The 16,354-nt window shown below is 34.0% G+C and overlaps 2 protein-coding genes across 3 annotated transcripts in view; one reads left to right on the forward strand and one right to left on the reverse strand.

Annotated features, from left to right (window-relative positions):
* Nucleotides 1-11,954, reverse strand: part of LOC149802886 (sperm-tail PG-rich repeat-containing protein 2-like) — a 234,109-nt gene extending 222,155 nt beyond the window's left edge. Inside the window, exons 1-3 of the mRNA XM_089952356.1 lie at nt 11,844-11,954; nt 7,313-7,442; nt 1,471-1,592 (exon numbers count right to left, since the gene is read on the reverse strand). Coding sequence (XP_089808482.1) covers nt 1,471-1,592; nt 7,313-7,424 — 234 coding nt within the window. The 5' untranslated portion in view covers nt 7,425-7,442; nt 11,844-11,954. The remainder of the gene's footprint in view (nt 1-1,470; nt 1,593-7,312; nt 7,443-11,843) is intronic.
* Nucleotides 11,955-12,169: 215 nt separating this feature from the next.
* The window catches only part of LOC149802887 (short-chain dehydrogenase/reductase family 42E member 1-like), a 126,684-nt gene continuing 122,499 nt past the window's right edge, over nt 12,170-16,354 (forward strand). The window contains exon 1 of one of the 2 annotated variants that reach the window (XM_089952357.1): nt 12,170-12,229. The gene's annotated coding sequence lies outside the window, so the exon portion shown is untranslated. The remainder of the gene's footprint in view (nt 12,230-16,354) is intronic. The other variant, XM_089952358.1, reaches the window with a different exon arrangement.

Here is a 16,354-nt window from a genome sequence, read left to right on the forward strand (position 1 = left end):
ATCCTGACACTAGGCCAACCAGTCCTTACACTAACCTCTTAATGCTGAGTGCCTAGCGAGATAGCTGTTAGTACCATTTTTGTAAGTCTTTGGTATGACTCGGCTGGGGTTCAAACCTGTGACGTCCCACATCCAAGGCAGATGCTCTAACCACTTAGGCCACCAGAGTGGTATGCATAATTAGCTAATTAACATACATAGCACCATAATTAGAGTAAGACTTTATTGAAGAAATCATACAATATGATATGAAAATAAAAATAAAAATAGCACAAATATTCGTATTAGTCTTAAGGTTCTACCCTACAGTTTTGTACCTTGCACAGGACTTCATTTTTAAAGAAAAATAGTTTCACAGGTTTTCCTAACTGGTTATCCTGGTTACTTAAAAAAGACCTTGTGAATCTTAGGTACTGTTAAAAAAAACCTTTAAATTCACTTTAATCTGGTGTATGACTGTAGAGTGTAATTGGGTTTACAAAATGTACAGCTTGGCCTTACTTCTGATGTGCATCTCTCATAAGACTGCTAGCTCTGCTTGGTCTTTTTTGACTTCTTGGATTTCAGAGTTAAATTGGAAACAAGGTTGCTGAGAACTTTTTCAGTTCTTTAAAATATACATTTCATAATTAATTCATTGGACTTTCAAAAGTTAGTATTGTCTACTCTGACAAATTCACTCTCCCTATTTTAAGAATTGCTAAAGTCAGTGTATTTTGGACTAGCTCTGGCTCATTCTCTAAGTACATGGGATCAGCCATTTTGATCAGCTGTCTGCTTTAGACAGTACATTGTTTCCCTAATACCATATAAAATGATATTTCAGTCACAGTACATATCACTCACAGTACATGAAAGTAGCTTAAAGGTTCTTGCTACTGTGCTTGTTGCAAATGCATACAACTGCACTTTATACATGTCCATCTTTAGCAGTGCTTAAAAACTGCAGAGTGGAACCTAAATTGAGAACCTCCTGATATCTGCAATAAACTAAAATATGAATCACCAAAATTCTGGAATGAAATTGCTAAATTTTACATTTGCAAAAATAGCCAGTATGACAGTATTATGAATTTTGACATTTACAACTATGTTGTCATGAGACACAACCCCTTCTTCCAAAAACGAGTGGTCTCTCAAAGCAGCTGGTCTCTTATCAGAAGTTATTATAATAAAAATGACACCACTGAGCATTCATGAAAAATCAGGTCTTTCATGTGAACAGTTGTATTTCGAGACAGATTTTACTTTATTCAGTTTATTCTATTCATATCTGCATCTGACATATTCTTCTGCTTTACCAAAGATACTCAGACAAACAGTTCCTCCTATATATCTACTCTAAGACTTAAAACAGGTGAAAAATTATAAATTATAAATTGTTTCTATCATACATGTACATGGATATGATAATGTTGATAATTTATTTCAGGACATTGAGCATGGTACAGTCTAAGGGAGGTAACTCACTAAAACATGCTGCTGAGCAATAGCAGGATCATAATGCCCAGGGCCTGGTGCAGCGATGACTTGATCATTAATGTTTAGAAACGTCTCCCTACTGGTCATGGACAGAAACGGAGCATATCCATCTGAAATAAGCATTATAATGATGATTGCCATTGTGATTTACTGAGTTATCATTTCATTCAACGATAACATTGATTCAATATTTTAAATGTTCAAGTTTTGTGTTCATGTTGTTGTAAGACCATTTAACCTGTAAAATTAAATATTCAGTCTGGCTTTATTATCCTAGATGCATGAAATTACACCTTAATTGTATCTAATTATACAATTAAATAGGGCTCAACATCAATATATATAAGAGCTGTACAGTAATAACATTTTCCTTCCATCCATCCATCTGTCTCTCCTATCACACTTATGCAATCACCAAAGCTTTGCAACCCTTATATATAATTGGATGCAATTCGGTATATGAATTGCCCTTTATAGGTATACAGGCTTTTAAAGGTTTCAACTTTTCAGGTCAAATTTGCTGGATTTAATGTCCTTTTTCCATCAATTCTGAATCTCCACAAAAGCTGACGAATTGCATGTAACCAGCATAGCCTAGGAACAATTCAAAATATTTCTGATGCAATCATGTGTGTATATTGTCTCATAGACTGAGATGTTATTTTGATGTGTTTTTCTTGTCCACTCCATTTTGGACAGAGTTATATCCTCAAAAATTAACGTCATATATTCACACTGGATCTTCCTTGTTACCAACACAGCTAAAGAACCAATCAGCATATCTGAAGCAATCTGGTATGAACTCTCTCTCATAAACTTAGATATACCTTTTATGGGATTTTATATAGTCAACTCCTTTGGATAATGTTATGGCCCTTGACAATTAACTTTGTCTCTTCATGCGGTATGTTGCTTGTATATGGCATAGCTAAAGAACCTTTAATACATTCTCATGCAGTTTGGTGTGAACATTGTCTCATAGACCTAGATATGCCTTTCATGTGTTTTGTCATACTAACTCCATTTTCAAATGATTTATGGCCCTTGACAATTGACTTCACTGATGCAATCTGATGTAAATATTATCTTCTGTACCTAGATGAATCTTCTACACATTTTGTCTTGTCTACTCCATTCTGTATTATGTCTTGTCTACTCCATTCAGGATATAGTGATTGTAAATTGTCGAATTTTGAATTGTATTGAACCTTAAAATTGAATGCATTAAGCATTAAAATTTTATCACATTAAAGCCAGAAAGTCTTTGTGAAGGGTCACTTCAACCTTTCTTCTTTTCTTCCCTATGTCAGTGTTAAAACTTGAAAGGCTAGAATTTATGGCTCAGTGAGATTGATCAGAGCACTGCAACGCTATCCTGAGAAAGTAAACATTTGAGCTACCAACCATAACCGCTTGATAGGAACCCATGTCAAATGACCATTTTTCAAAGGGAAATTGACATGCCCGTACTTCACAGATTTTATGCTGTCTGAAATCTGAAGGAAGAAATGATTATCTTGGGATAATTTTTGAACTGCTGCTTACGATTGGGCACAATACACTTTGAAAATAAATGTAAATTTAAAGTGACAACCTTAGTCAAAATTCTTTAGTCTTAAATTTCCTGAGAGAGGAAGTGGTTCAGAGGATGCCTAAAAAGAATAGTACTTTTCTCATTAAACAAGAAAAGTGTACCAGGTGGCTGTCTTGTAAGAAAAGACAGGGTTTAGTGCTAGGATGTACAATTTCTGAAAGAGAACAGCATTAAGAGATGCAATTTTAAATTTCCACATGATTTTCTATTTTTTTTATTGTTTGTTGTATGCAAAATGTGTTTGATATAACTAGGATTCATATTATGTATCGTTTATTCAATTTCATGGAAATCTGTTGATGCTAGAGTTGTTATGTAATTTATTTCTGTAAATTGATAGTATTGACGATTGCATGCTATCCAAGTTTTCATATGTGTAGGATTTCATAGGGTTACATGAAATAATTTCCTTTGATAGGGTGATTTTGATTATCATGAGTTAACAATAATCGCATATTTATATATGATTTTGTAATGTTTAAATTGTTGTTGTTGTTGTTGTTGGGTTTAATGCCATTTTTCAGCACACGACAGGCTATGCATGGTGGCCAGTAATAATGGTGGAGGAAGAACCCGGGAAAACCCCGGGAAGAACCACTGACCCACGTGAAGCTACTGGCAAGCTTTCACACATACCCACATTGCCAAATCCTAGACTCAAACCCACAGAGAGAGAGGTGAGATGGCAGTGATCCATAACGGAGAGCGCTTTAGACCACTCAGCCACTCGGGGCCCCTAATGTTTAAATAATCCTGTATGTTAGGGATTGCTGTCAGCTCGAATTTTGTAAATTTTATGCAATAATAATCAAGCATGTGGTAGCATAAGTAAAGAGATACAGTAATGTTCAATATACCGCTAATGTGGTAATTATGGTCTTTTGCTGTGAAACGAGGGTGATGTTCTATCGAATTAAGTCAGAATTTATGCAGTTTGGATAGCTAGTATGCTTCTGAGTAATGTAAGTGAGAGAATTTTATGTACATGTAGAAAGTGGTACATACAGAGATTTAGGGGTAATTTTGTCCTTTAAGGAACCGCTTTCTGGGAAGAGATGGGACAGTCTGAAGATGGAAGTCCAATAAAAGAAGTGACGAGTTCAGAATAAATGACTAGGAAGTCCAGGAAGGTGTGAGGCATAGAGAATAGGAAAGCTCAAGGAAATAGGAAGACATTGATACACGGTCAAGGAAGGTAGGTGATGCAATTAGTTGTGGACATTGCGCTCTTTACACCACTCATTATTATGATGAAATAAATCCAAATTAGACAGCTATTAAATTCTGTTGACACAATTTAGATTGAATCAGAATTGCTGCTATTAATTTGTTTTGAGTAAATTTGTTAATTTTCTTGGCTAAGAGGGCGACGTTACAGTGATGGTCCTTGTCTATCAAGTACATATTTTGCATGAGATTTTGTCCTCATTTATGAGTTCTTAAAGAAGTTCAATTTCAAACATTCTTCGTCATCATTTAGAGCAGTCATGACCTTGGAATGTCCATCTTCTCATAGGTTTGGTTGACCAACATATGTTGCTTTGTTTAAGCTTTAAGAAACAAACTGTTGTGAGGAGGAGCCTTTGTGTGAACCATCACTAATAGCCCTATTTACACCTCTTACAATTTTCCCATAGCAACTCATCCAAATTCATGATAAAAGTACCATGATTATAGTTTGTTTTTGAGCAGGGAAATTCCACTCATAATTACTACAAGACATAATTCAGGATAATAACATACACAGATTTTTAAAACAAACCAGCCAAAACATTTTCCTGCAGATTGTATCATACAACTCAGCACAGGAAATTAATCTGATCAGACATTTTGTTATAAAAAAAACAAAAAAACATAAAATTAATATTTGGGTGGGAGTGGGGATCACATACAAATACAAAGACCAAAAACCGCTCTTAACTTGTAATAAATAAGAAAAAGGAATATATGCAATCTTTTAATTGAAAAGAAAATTGACCTTTTTTACAAAGAGTTTTAGTTACATGCTATTGTTCTGTATTGTAAATACAGTAAAAACTGTTATGAGTGACCACACGTCATTTATGACCACAATCGTAATGCCTGGATAAATTATATTTTATAAATGCTCTGTCGTGAGTGATCACCTTCTGAACATGACCAACAACTGTGATGTCTTGGCCAAATATGCATTTCAACACTGCTATGAATGACTGCATCACAAAAAAAGGATAAATTCTACTGACCTTTAATTAATCCCTGTAAAAATGACTGCTCATTATGTTCTAAAAAAACAGACTGGCTACCGCTAACGGAAAATTTGTAGGTTTGCTCATAGTGTTTTATAGTTTCTGTTGTAAACCAGAGTAAAGCACGTATAGATTATTCCCTAGTCTGGTTCCCTGCTTTGTATGCTCCCTGCATTGTTTACCACCATTCGTATAGGGAACAGCAACACAAGAAGCATAAGAAGCAGGGAACCAGACTAATTAATCCCACAAACCTCCTTCCCTGCCTTATCGTAGACCCAGAAATCCCTATCAATGACCATATCACGAGAACATAGACACCACTGACCTATATGTAATCAACTGTTATAACAACTGTTTGATTAGCAATGTTTGTTCTGATAAAAAAACAAACATAAAAGGAAAAATAAAACAAAAAGGATTTTGAAAAAAGGATTGTCACTACCAGTGATAAATGCTACAGTCTGTAAACCAGGCTAATGTACATGTCATGAATTGCCCATGTAGTGCCAAAATTGATGTAGTGGTCACGTATATTGTTTGTCTTTTGAGTTAATCCATATTGCCTGGGGGTGAACAAGGTCATTGTCTATTAAACCAGCAAGAGTGAATCATGGGATTTGATTAATAGTGTTCAAGACTTGTGATGTTTGTCATTTTTTCTCCAGATGTTAAGTAATTACATCTCAATCACAAAGCTGTTGTCTATTTAAGATGGTGCAAACGGGTTACACACTTTGTTTACAGAGTTAATCCCTGTATGTCTTCTTTGAAAGAAGTCGTTGACTCCTGTCTTTCAGTAAAAGGTTATGTTTATGGATGAGATAACTGTTTCTTTTTATTTCATTAATTGTTAGATATGCAATGCACATGTATAGATTTTTTATATTTTCCCACAGCCCAGTCAAAACCATCTTTACGTTTCACATTACAACTGAGCACTAATTATGTTAACACCTAGAACCTTAATAACAATGGATGAACCTCCAACTAAGAGACAAATTTTAAGGCTGGAGAAAATAATTATTGTAACTCGCAAAAAAGCGGTTTAAAAATCAGTAAAACAAATTTAGGTTGTTATAAAGGAAAAGGAGTAAATCAAAAATGATTTCATATGCTAAAATACGTGATCTTCAAATGTAAATGTGATTTCATGTTTAATGATAGAAGTATATCTTTACTGCTATATAATTTTGTTTTCAGATAAATGCATACAATATTTTAGCAAGAACTATTAATACATAATAGAATATATGTACAGTGATTTTGGTTCTTTTTCTTTAAATTGTTGTGAAAATGGACCTTGGAAACTGGTCTTTTGTACAAACCTGCTATGAGAGAGACCACCTGTCTTGACAGACTGCTTTTTGTTGCCAGATGAGGTGGTCTCTCATAACAGGTTATACTGTAATTCACTCAACATACAGCTAATTTACATATTTACCTTTATACCAACATGTACATAATTCATATTAAGCTACAAATTCAAACTAAGTTCCATCAAATATATCAATGATAAAGTTTATTTACATCAAGTGCATGACATACACTGAGCTGCAAACATCATATACACAGATCTGCTAGTGTACTATGTGCTGGCAGATCAGGCTCTGGGTTCTTTATGCAAATTATCTTTTCATTTGAATAATGCAGACCTAGCTTAGAATTCAGCTCTCAGCCAATCATAAATGACATTTCAAAAGCAACAATATTTGTAACTGGTTTAAACAAAATCTCAGCCATAAACTCAATATTTGTAGTACCTCCAGACCTGGATCTGCCAGTACATTATGTAACAGTAGATCTGTTGTTAAGTTCTATGCTCATGTGTAATTTACAGAATTATTATTATTATTTCTCAGCCTTCCTTGTCCATTTTTATAATGAAAATGATTCTGGTGAAAAAATCTGTATTATACATTCTTTTTGCAAATACAGTGAACCTGATTAACAAGCCACAAATATATAATTAAACAAATTAAATTTGTATATTTCTGTAGTTACTCACCAGCTTTCAACCTTGCCTTACTAGTGAGTGCAGGATCATAGGAACCTGGGCCTACATTCTGTGGTGTGCTTCCAAAGATTTTCACTAGATCTCTTGGTGCCCGATCATACATCCTAACAGGGTTTTAATGCTAAAATTGAAAGGAATAATATCATAATAAGGATAAATTAACAAAACAGTATATTCACCAGTTCATTAATTTACAACTTTTTTTGGTAAATGCTATAAATGCTATATTTATGAACATTTTAAGATGCTTTAATACACTGTAATAAGAGTTACAGTACCCTCATATGAAAAGAGAGATAATAAGATGACATAAAGTTAATTCAGTTATCTATTCAAGAAAGTGAGAAAAGTAGGTCACCATGACCCAGTCATAATGTCACAAAAACCCAATGGAAACTCAAATGGCTAATACCTAAGTGCTACATACCAATAATAAGTACTCAAAGTTTAATAGATGTGGCAAAAAAGACACTTAAATGGGAGGAATTTCGCTTTGGTCATGCAAATATGGTGGTTATAAAGGCCATTTTGTAACCCCTTTCTGTATTGTACCTACATCAAATGAAAACTAAATTGCTACAGATCTAACCTGTTAAATGGAATGATAGAACAACTGATTCTTTCTTAAAATGCATTAGCCATGAAGTAAATTAGTCTTGTTCAAATAACATAAAATATTCATAATTTCATATAAACAATGCTCAACTGTTTGAACAATTTCTATGCATCATTGGAAAACCTCAGATAAAGTTGTGCCACCATGTCTCATATTCACAAGAAATTCATGACAAGATTGCTGAGCAACTTTAATCTTGTTAGCGCATACACATTATGGTCAGTGTTGCTCTGCATCATTGTCAAATGTTGTACTAGTAATGCAGAAACTATTAGTGCCACAAATATAACAGCATTGTAGCGACTTTTTGCATTCAAGTGAATTGTGTGTTGCATTTTTTAACCCAGACAGTGGTACCAAAACTACTGATATCACCCTTTCATCCTGGGTGAATATGAACTCTTGGCCTTGAATATACACAAAGTTCTTTCTTTTTTATCTACTAGCTTCATACAAGACTGTACTTGTTAGATATGACATATTTCAATGCAACAAACTACTCTTCAGTTTTAAAAAACATTTTTAGTCTCAGGTACCAGGAGGACTGAAAAGGTCCTATTATACTGCATATAAATCACACAGACAGTTTAACGTTTAACCAAACTGAATAGGAATAACTTTAATTGTTAATGTTGACCAATCTTGACACTTCATTAAAGTCTGAAAACATTTCATTTCCATATAAGACTTTTAAATGAAAGTTCATAGCTTAAGAGACACTTCTGAAAAGGTCAGTCTCTCAGTGTATCATGATCAACAATTGTGCATACAGACATCAATATGGAAATGGCATAAGGCAAACATTTATTCATTGTTTCACTGTTTATACAATTTTCATCAAAATAGTATTGCAGTCAATGGTGAATGCATAAATACTGGCACATGTTGATATCAGCAACTGGATTACTGACCTACCTCACACACCTGACACCTGGTGGTGAAGTTATGGGAGATCAACCTCTAAGGACAACTATTGTATCCACAAAGAGGTGTCTAAACCAGTACTTCCAAGTTCCTCTCTATATTATATCAAAACACAAACATAATTCAAAAATACTAAAGTGGCCCAATACATGTTCTAAATGTAAAATTTTGCATATTAAATATATATGCTCTTCAACTTAGTCAAGGTTCACAAGATACCATACTATCTGGGAAGTTGTTTGACACCTTTAACGGTTTCAATCAGGTCTCACAAAAGTAAAGGATTTGTGATTTTGTCATTGTTGCTGTGATGCCCAACACAAAGCCTTAAAACCTGAGCCATTTAAAGACCTTTACATTTCCATGATGCCATGCAACATACGTTAGTACACATGTCCAGCATGCTTAGTTCACTTCAATAGTTGTTTCAAATGACATGGCAAATGTTAACTGGTTCTGCATATATTAACTGGTTCTGCAAATGTACTGTAAAGTGGACAAAGAGAGTTCTTTTCATACTTTTACGACATTTCCTCTGTTAACATTGCCAATATACATTCCATTCATTCTATTTCAAAGTTCAAAACTTTTGAAATGTAAACCTTTTTGGTGCCCAAGAAGAGTGCCAAAGTTTATATAACTCTTCAGCAGTGAGCTCTCTTGCTACTGTTGTCTGTGTTGTAATCTGCAATCATAATATTTGGACAATAAAAAATCAACAGTTCTTTAAGTCAGAATACAACAATTAATAAACAAAAACAAAATCTAAAAGGCAAAAGTTATTGACTAAACATAAGTCTGAATGGCTGGAATCTTAGCATCCCTGTTAGGAAAATACATTCACAATATATCCGTTGTTACAACTGGAGAGGACATTTAACCCTTCAGTCAGAAATCAAACTGGACAACACCTTTGCTTGTTACCTCGGATCCTGCAGTAGTTAAGCCTATTAATGAGGCGTTGAGAGCAAGACCTAATACTACTCCTCAAGTTTATATCCAAGACACATCTCTCTATTTGGTCCTTAAATCTCTAAACAGATACAGATTTTGTTCTTTTGGTTGAAAATCCAATTTGTGTCAAGAACAATCATCATTAAATTTTGGTTAGTTATGCTCATAAAGTCTAAAAAATATCCCCCACTGCTATTCTGAATGCATATAAAAATGTGCATTCTAAATGTCAACATGAAGACCCACCATGACCTTCTTGAACTTGTGACCCAGAATCAATGATATATACTCCCATTTATCAAAACCTACTTAATATTGTCTTTTCGGATCATATAAAGAAAGACATTATTTAAAACATAAAAATGTATACCTCAGAACAATACTGCATCTTAATCCAAGTTGCTAATTTTTCAAGTTGTCCCGCACCTACTTTATCATCTGCTTACCAAGTGTCAACTTGCTGAAGCAAGTGTCATCATCAGGTTTTTTCCACAAACAAGACATTGTAAACATATTACACTGAATAATTCTTGTTTTTATCTTCAACTTAAAAACTTGTTAATTTATAAAATGTTGAACTTCTATTAAATATTTGTTAAAATTTATTTAGTTTGCTTATTATCTCTTATCATTTAGGGACATTGTTATGTTAAATTTTCTAAACTCAACTATACATTTTACCAAGTTTCTCACTTGAATTGCTGACAGAAAGGGTCCAAAGTAATGTGTTCCTCTTCCATAACCCGATGCATAAACATGACTTCTTTTCACAGATATATGCAGAGTAGACCAACATATCATATAGTCATGAAAATGCATGGGTAGTATAAAGTCTGCCAAGAAGTAGCATTATTTTGAACAGACAATAGTGGCATTTTCAAGCATGGTAGTATTTATTTTCATCAACTGGCCAAATTCAGTATGCGTTTTATGCCAATACTGGTGTGAGAAACCTTACATATGCAGAACAGCCCAACTGCGATATATATATATATATATATATATATATATATATATATATATATATATATATATATATATATATATATATATGTATGTATGTGTTATGTTTAGTGAAGCTTATTAACCAAAATATTGTTCAATATTTCACAAGCTGCTTATTACAAAACACCTACTACTAATTAGCTAAACATAAATGATTTGGAATGCATATCAGTGTGAGCATGAATATTGTCACTACTGTACTGTACAGTAAACATCCAATCCCTCCCACAAGGGCTCGTATTGTTGCTTAAAACTGACATGCCATACATGTACTATATAATAATTACAAGGGAGTACACTTCTCTCCTTGTTCGCACAACCTATTTTAAAAAAATGCTGATATTTCAAGCTATGCTTTGCATAGATTAATAAATTTGGTATTGATATTTAGCTCAGGAAAGAATGTGTATCCCTATCAAAAGTTTGAATTAATATCATAACTTTAAGGAATGCCAAATCATTTTCCCATGGTACCGCTTGACATGGCCCTGATTGCACCTGCTTAATATGCAAAAACAACGCACTGAATGGAACAGTACCATCTCATTGACCAACTGAAAATAAGTTATAAATAAATACTGGACGTCATTTTCTTTTTACCAGTGAGAGGACAGTATTTCATTCAGTGCTTTGTTCTTGCATATTAAGAGGGCGCGATCTAGGCCATGTTGAGCGGTACCGTGTGAAAATGATTTGGCATTCTTTAAAGCTATGATATTATGTCAAACTTTTGACAGTCGAATGCTTGAGCTAAATATCGTTACCAATTTAATTAAGCCACGCAAAGCGTAGCTTGAAATATCAGCCTTTATTCTTTAACAGGTCGCGCGAGCAAGGAGAGAAGTGTCCTCCCTTGTAGTTATTATATACTACATGTTTGACAGGTCAATTTTAAACAACGATACAGCCCCAATGTCCCCTCCCCCATCCCGTTTACTGCGTTGTGAATAAACCGAGAACATAGTTGCGGCCAAATAAATTGAATCAGTTGCATATATTTAAATACAATATACTACCACTTACCTTTCTGATCTCACAGAATGTTTGAAAGGGTGAAAACACTCCCACAAATGGCGCGAATGTTCAAGCTCCCTTCTCTTTGCTTCTTTGTTGCTATGGTACAATATGGCCTCTAATAGGATGTAGATCGATTTGCGATCATGTCGTAAACACGAACATCATGTGCTATATATTAAGCAAGGATAAAGGTTATATTCATCAATATAATCATAAATTATCACTGTCAATGTTTATTTAGTAAATACTGTAACAAATAATGCAAGGTCAACAAGACCAGCACATGCCATTATCGCTAAAGAAGGCGCGAAAATTGACCAATTTGGTTTCTGGCAAGCAAACGTAGAAGAAACATTGCTAAAAAAGTAGTTGATATCTTTCTGAACTCTGAGGTACGCGATGTTAGAATGTTGAAAGACTTATAGTGGTTTCTTAGCAAGTTCACTAGTCGTACATAATCATAACAATAAAACTTTTCCGTCACCTTTACGTTCGCTTCGGAGGTTATGAGTACCGTTATTTTCTCCAAAACTCGTATGCTGTCGGCAGATGTTACTATATTTTGATACATGCCAACCATTACACTTTTGGCGTAATCATTACTGTTTTTTCCCCACCTGATTACGTATTACACTTACTATATATGGATTACGCTCTCTTGGTTCATAAAAATATAAAAATAAAGCAATAAAAGTATTTTTTCACGCATGTGGGAGACGCAAACTTCATGTTAAAAAAGCAATAACCTATAGGAAAAAAATCAGACCGAGTGACAAAACTGTCTCAGATTACTTCAGTTACCTGTTAAGATAGCAGACCCTGTCATTCTATAAAAGAGACCACAGGGGCTCGTATCGTTGCTTACAATTGACCTGTCATACATGTACTATATAATAACTACAAGAGAGGACACTTGTCTCCATGCTCGTGCGACCTATTTAAGAATAAACGCTTACATTTCAAGCTATGCTTTGTGTAGCTTAACAAATTTGGTACCGGTATTTAGCTCAGGCATTCGACTGTGTATCCTTATCAAAAGTTTGACTTAATATCATACCTTTAAGGAATGCCAAATCATTTTCCCACGGTACCACACAACATGGCCCCGATTGCGCCTGCTTGATATGCAAGAACAACGCGCTGAATGGAAAACTACCTTAACATAGGTCAACTGATAATAAGTTAAAAATAAATACAGGACATCGTTTTCTTTTAACCGATGAGAGGACAGTATTCCATTCAGGGGGATCTCACTTGCATATTAAGCAGGCATAATCAGGGCCAAGTTTAGCAGTAGTGTGGAAAATGATATTAAGTCAAATGCCTAAGCTAAATATCTTATAGCTTCAAATATCAGCATTTATTCTTAAATAGGTTGCACGAGTAAGGAGAGAAGCGTCTTCCCTTGTATTTATTATATAGTATATGTATGACAGGTCAATTGTAAGCAACGATATGAGCCCCTGTGAAAGAGACTGGGCAAGTTGCTTCCAAACACTTTGTTCTACACCTGACCATCAGTCTCTAGCTGCTATTTCAGTGCTTGAAGGCTTAGTTTACTCCTGATATATTTTTTTGTTCATCAGGACATTGTTGACTTTTCTGTGTTGCACCAAACTGAAGTTACGGAATCCAAAACTTAAAAATTGTGCTAATTTTGCATATTTTAACAAAGTTAGGCTCTACAATTTGTGGTTCTTAATGAGAGATACAGCGTATGTTACTCTACGATACAGTCCATCATTAATCTGTGATTACTGGTAGATGTAAAAGAAAGCTTTTTTTACCACTCACTCGTTATAAACTCTTGGAATCATGTTCCATGAAAGAATGACATGTAATAGCCATTTTCCCCTGCATCTTAAGTCAGCTGTTTTGACAAATATATCTAGAATGGGATAGTCCAGTTAGGAATAGACTTGTAGAGTTTCTTGGTGCAAGTGTATATAATGGCTGAAGAAAAGCTGTTTTGAGATTCTAATATATATTTTCCTCAGAGAAAGACTAGAGAAACAGTAATCAAGGAAATAATTGTGAGGTAATTTTTGTAATAATTAGGCTATAGGTTAAGTGTATGAAGAAGGCATTCTATAACAATATTAACGACGATAACAAATTTTTTTTTTTAATCTTTGCAAAAGCAAGTACCAGGGCTCGAAAAGATTTATCATGTGCTGATACCAATCTCAGTAAAACAGCAAGGGGGGATGATTTGCTACTAAAGTTGTAAATATTCATTTATGCACAGGCCCTTACATTTCATAATACAGTGCGACCCCATTATAACACACCCTGTGATAACACAAATTCTGATACAACACGGTTGTGGCGTGGCTCCTGAAATTTCATATATTCATTCATACATGGATTTTTTTTCTTCATAGTACGAGAAATAGTATATAAAAAATGTATTATTATTTTGGGGAAGAGATCATGTGTGAATTCAAATATAATACAATTGAGGCTTGGTTCCTGAAATTTTAAATACATGTATGTGTATTTTTCTCGTATCTGGATTATTATATTTTAAAGTACGAGAAATAGTGTGTAAATTTTTTATTATCATTTATAATAATAATAAAGAGGACTTTGTATAGTGCCTAATCTTTTTCCCATTTGGGGGTAGAGTTCGCTTATGAATTCGAATATAGTATGATCGTGGCATGGCTTCTGAAATTTAACAATTTCTCCAGGTTCTTGAAGTGTTATGCCAAAATAAACATCAGAAATGTTACTTATTACTGATCCATGAGTAAAGCCAGTAAGTCATCTTTGTGATTGTCTTCAATTAATTCTGTACATGTATACAGTTGTTGCTCAAACAATAGCCAACGTGTTTCTTCTTCAACTGCATAAACAACCAAGCAGCAGATAATGCAGTGGTTGATGAAAGATTCTCACAATTTAATTAAACATAAATGAAAGCCGCCAACATGTCTGTTTGGCTTGGTGGTGTTTTTAGATGCAATCAGTTGACCAGTAAATAATGTCAACTTTATTAGCTGGAAATTGAAATGGTATGAAATTGTACATGCGTTCAGCTTAAAAATCTTTATAAAAGTATTTTTCACTTGTTTCTTTCGATATTCACAAAATCTGAAGTAAAAGTTATATGCAGGCTGAAAGCATGTGTTGTTTATAAATTATTCTTGCTGTAGTCGTTCAAATGAATAGGCGTACAAGTGTTAATTATTGGAAATTTACAACAAATAAAAGTACATGGAAACGCATATGAGAAAACTTTAACAGTATGAAATTTGCAAAGACACCAGTCATAGACCCTTGAACATAATGAACTGTACATGTGCTTTGTCTTTCTTAACCTAATTTTGCTGTTAATTTTTCCCATTGAATTCAGATAAATAATGATCTGTGACAATATTACTGAATAGTTTACATATGTATGCATTTTTTGCAATGGAATTACATGTATTATTGATTAACTGCATGCCACAACAACACGATATCAGACAGTAAGTAAACAGTGTTAATACTGTGTTCATGCTAGGTATTAGATGTTGAATTCAAACACAATGATCTGGGACAAAATTATTGAATATTTTAAATCTGTGTGCAATTTTTCAATGGAATTACATGCATTATGGATGAATTGCATGCCACGACAGCATGATAGTAAATGGTGTTTATACCCTATTCATGATGTACATTAGACATGAATGAACCTAAATGTGCCAATGCATTCTCTGAAAAAGTAAAATACTGTAAAAGCCCCACATTAACGCGACCCCACTGTTAAGGTGATCCAATATTTTTTACCCAAATTATCATGCAATAGCAGGGTTCCACTGTATGTATTTGCAAACATCCACTCTACTTAAAATTCAGAAGTTCAATATTTGCTGCCAACAGACAACAGAGTGATAAGTGCTTTTGTGGCATGCATATTTCAGGAGCATACAAGTATTGGCTCAAAAGTTACTATTTAATAAAAAAATTATTTCAGCTTTTGTTTAAAAAAATGTTCATAATGAGTCTTATAAATCTAGTTTATTAAGTTGTTAAAAAAATGTCAATAATAACTTTTGAGCCAATCATTTTATGCCCTTATGGTGAGTGTGTTGCTCAAGAGCTTGCGAGTTTGGAGGTTTCAGAATTATATATATTAAATTCAAATTTATTTTTTCACTTTTTATATTTTTCATTTAGGTTATTGCTTCTGTTTTCAGACTCAAGCTCACGTCAGCTACCAGTGGTTTATTAATTGTTTTTATCATCTCTTTAGGATAACACTTGATAACATAATGTTAGGAACATACACTTGCATTGTTTAATATTTAGTTTACATCACTAGCCAGGCCACACCTATTTTCATGGTTTATAATGTGTACCCATTTTTTATTGAATGACATACCCAGGGGTCATGCTACCAGGTGAAATGTGGGTGGCTAAGTCGCCTAAAAATATAAACTTTGCTTTCTTCTGTTAGGAAATAAAAAACGACTTTGCCCTGTGATTTTTTTGAGGTACATTGACTGGCCCCTGAGATGCCCCCTCGC

The sequence above is a fragment of the Sinohyriopsis cumingii genome, chromosome 3 (assembly GCF_028554795.1).
Source record: "Sinohyriopsis cumingii isolate HCF-2022 chromosome 3, ASM2855479v2, whole genome shotgun sequence".
Lineage (NCBI taxonomy): Eukaryota > Metazoa > Mollusca > Bivalvia > Unionida > Unionidae > Sinohyriopsis > Sinohyriopsis cumingii.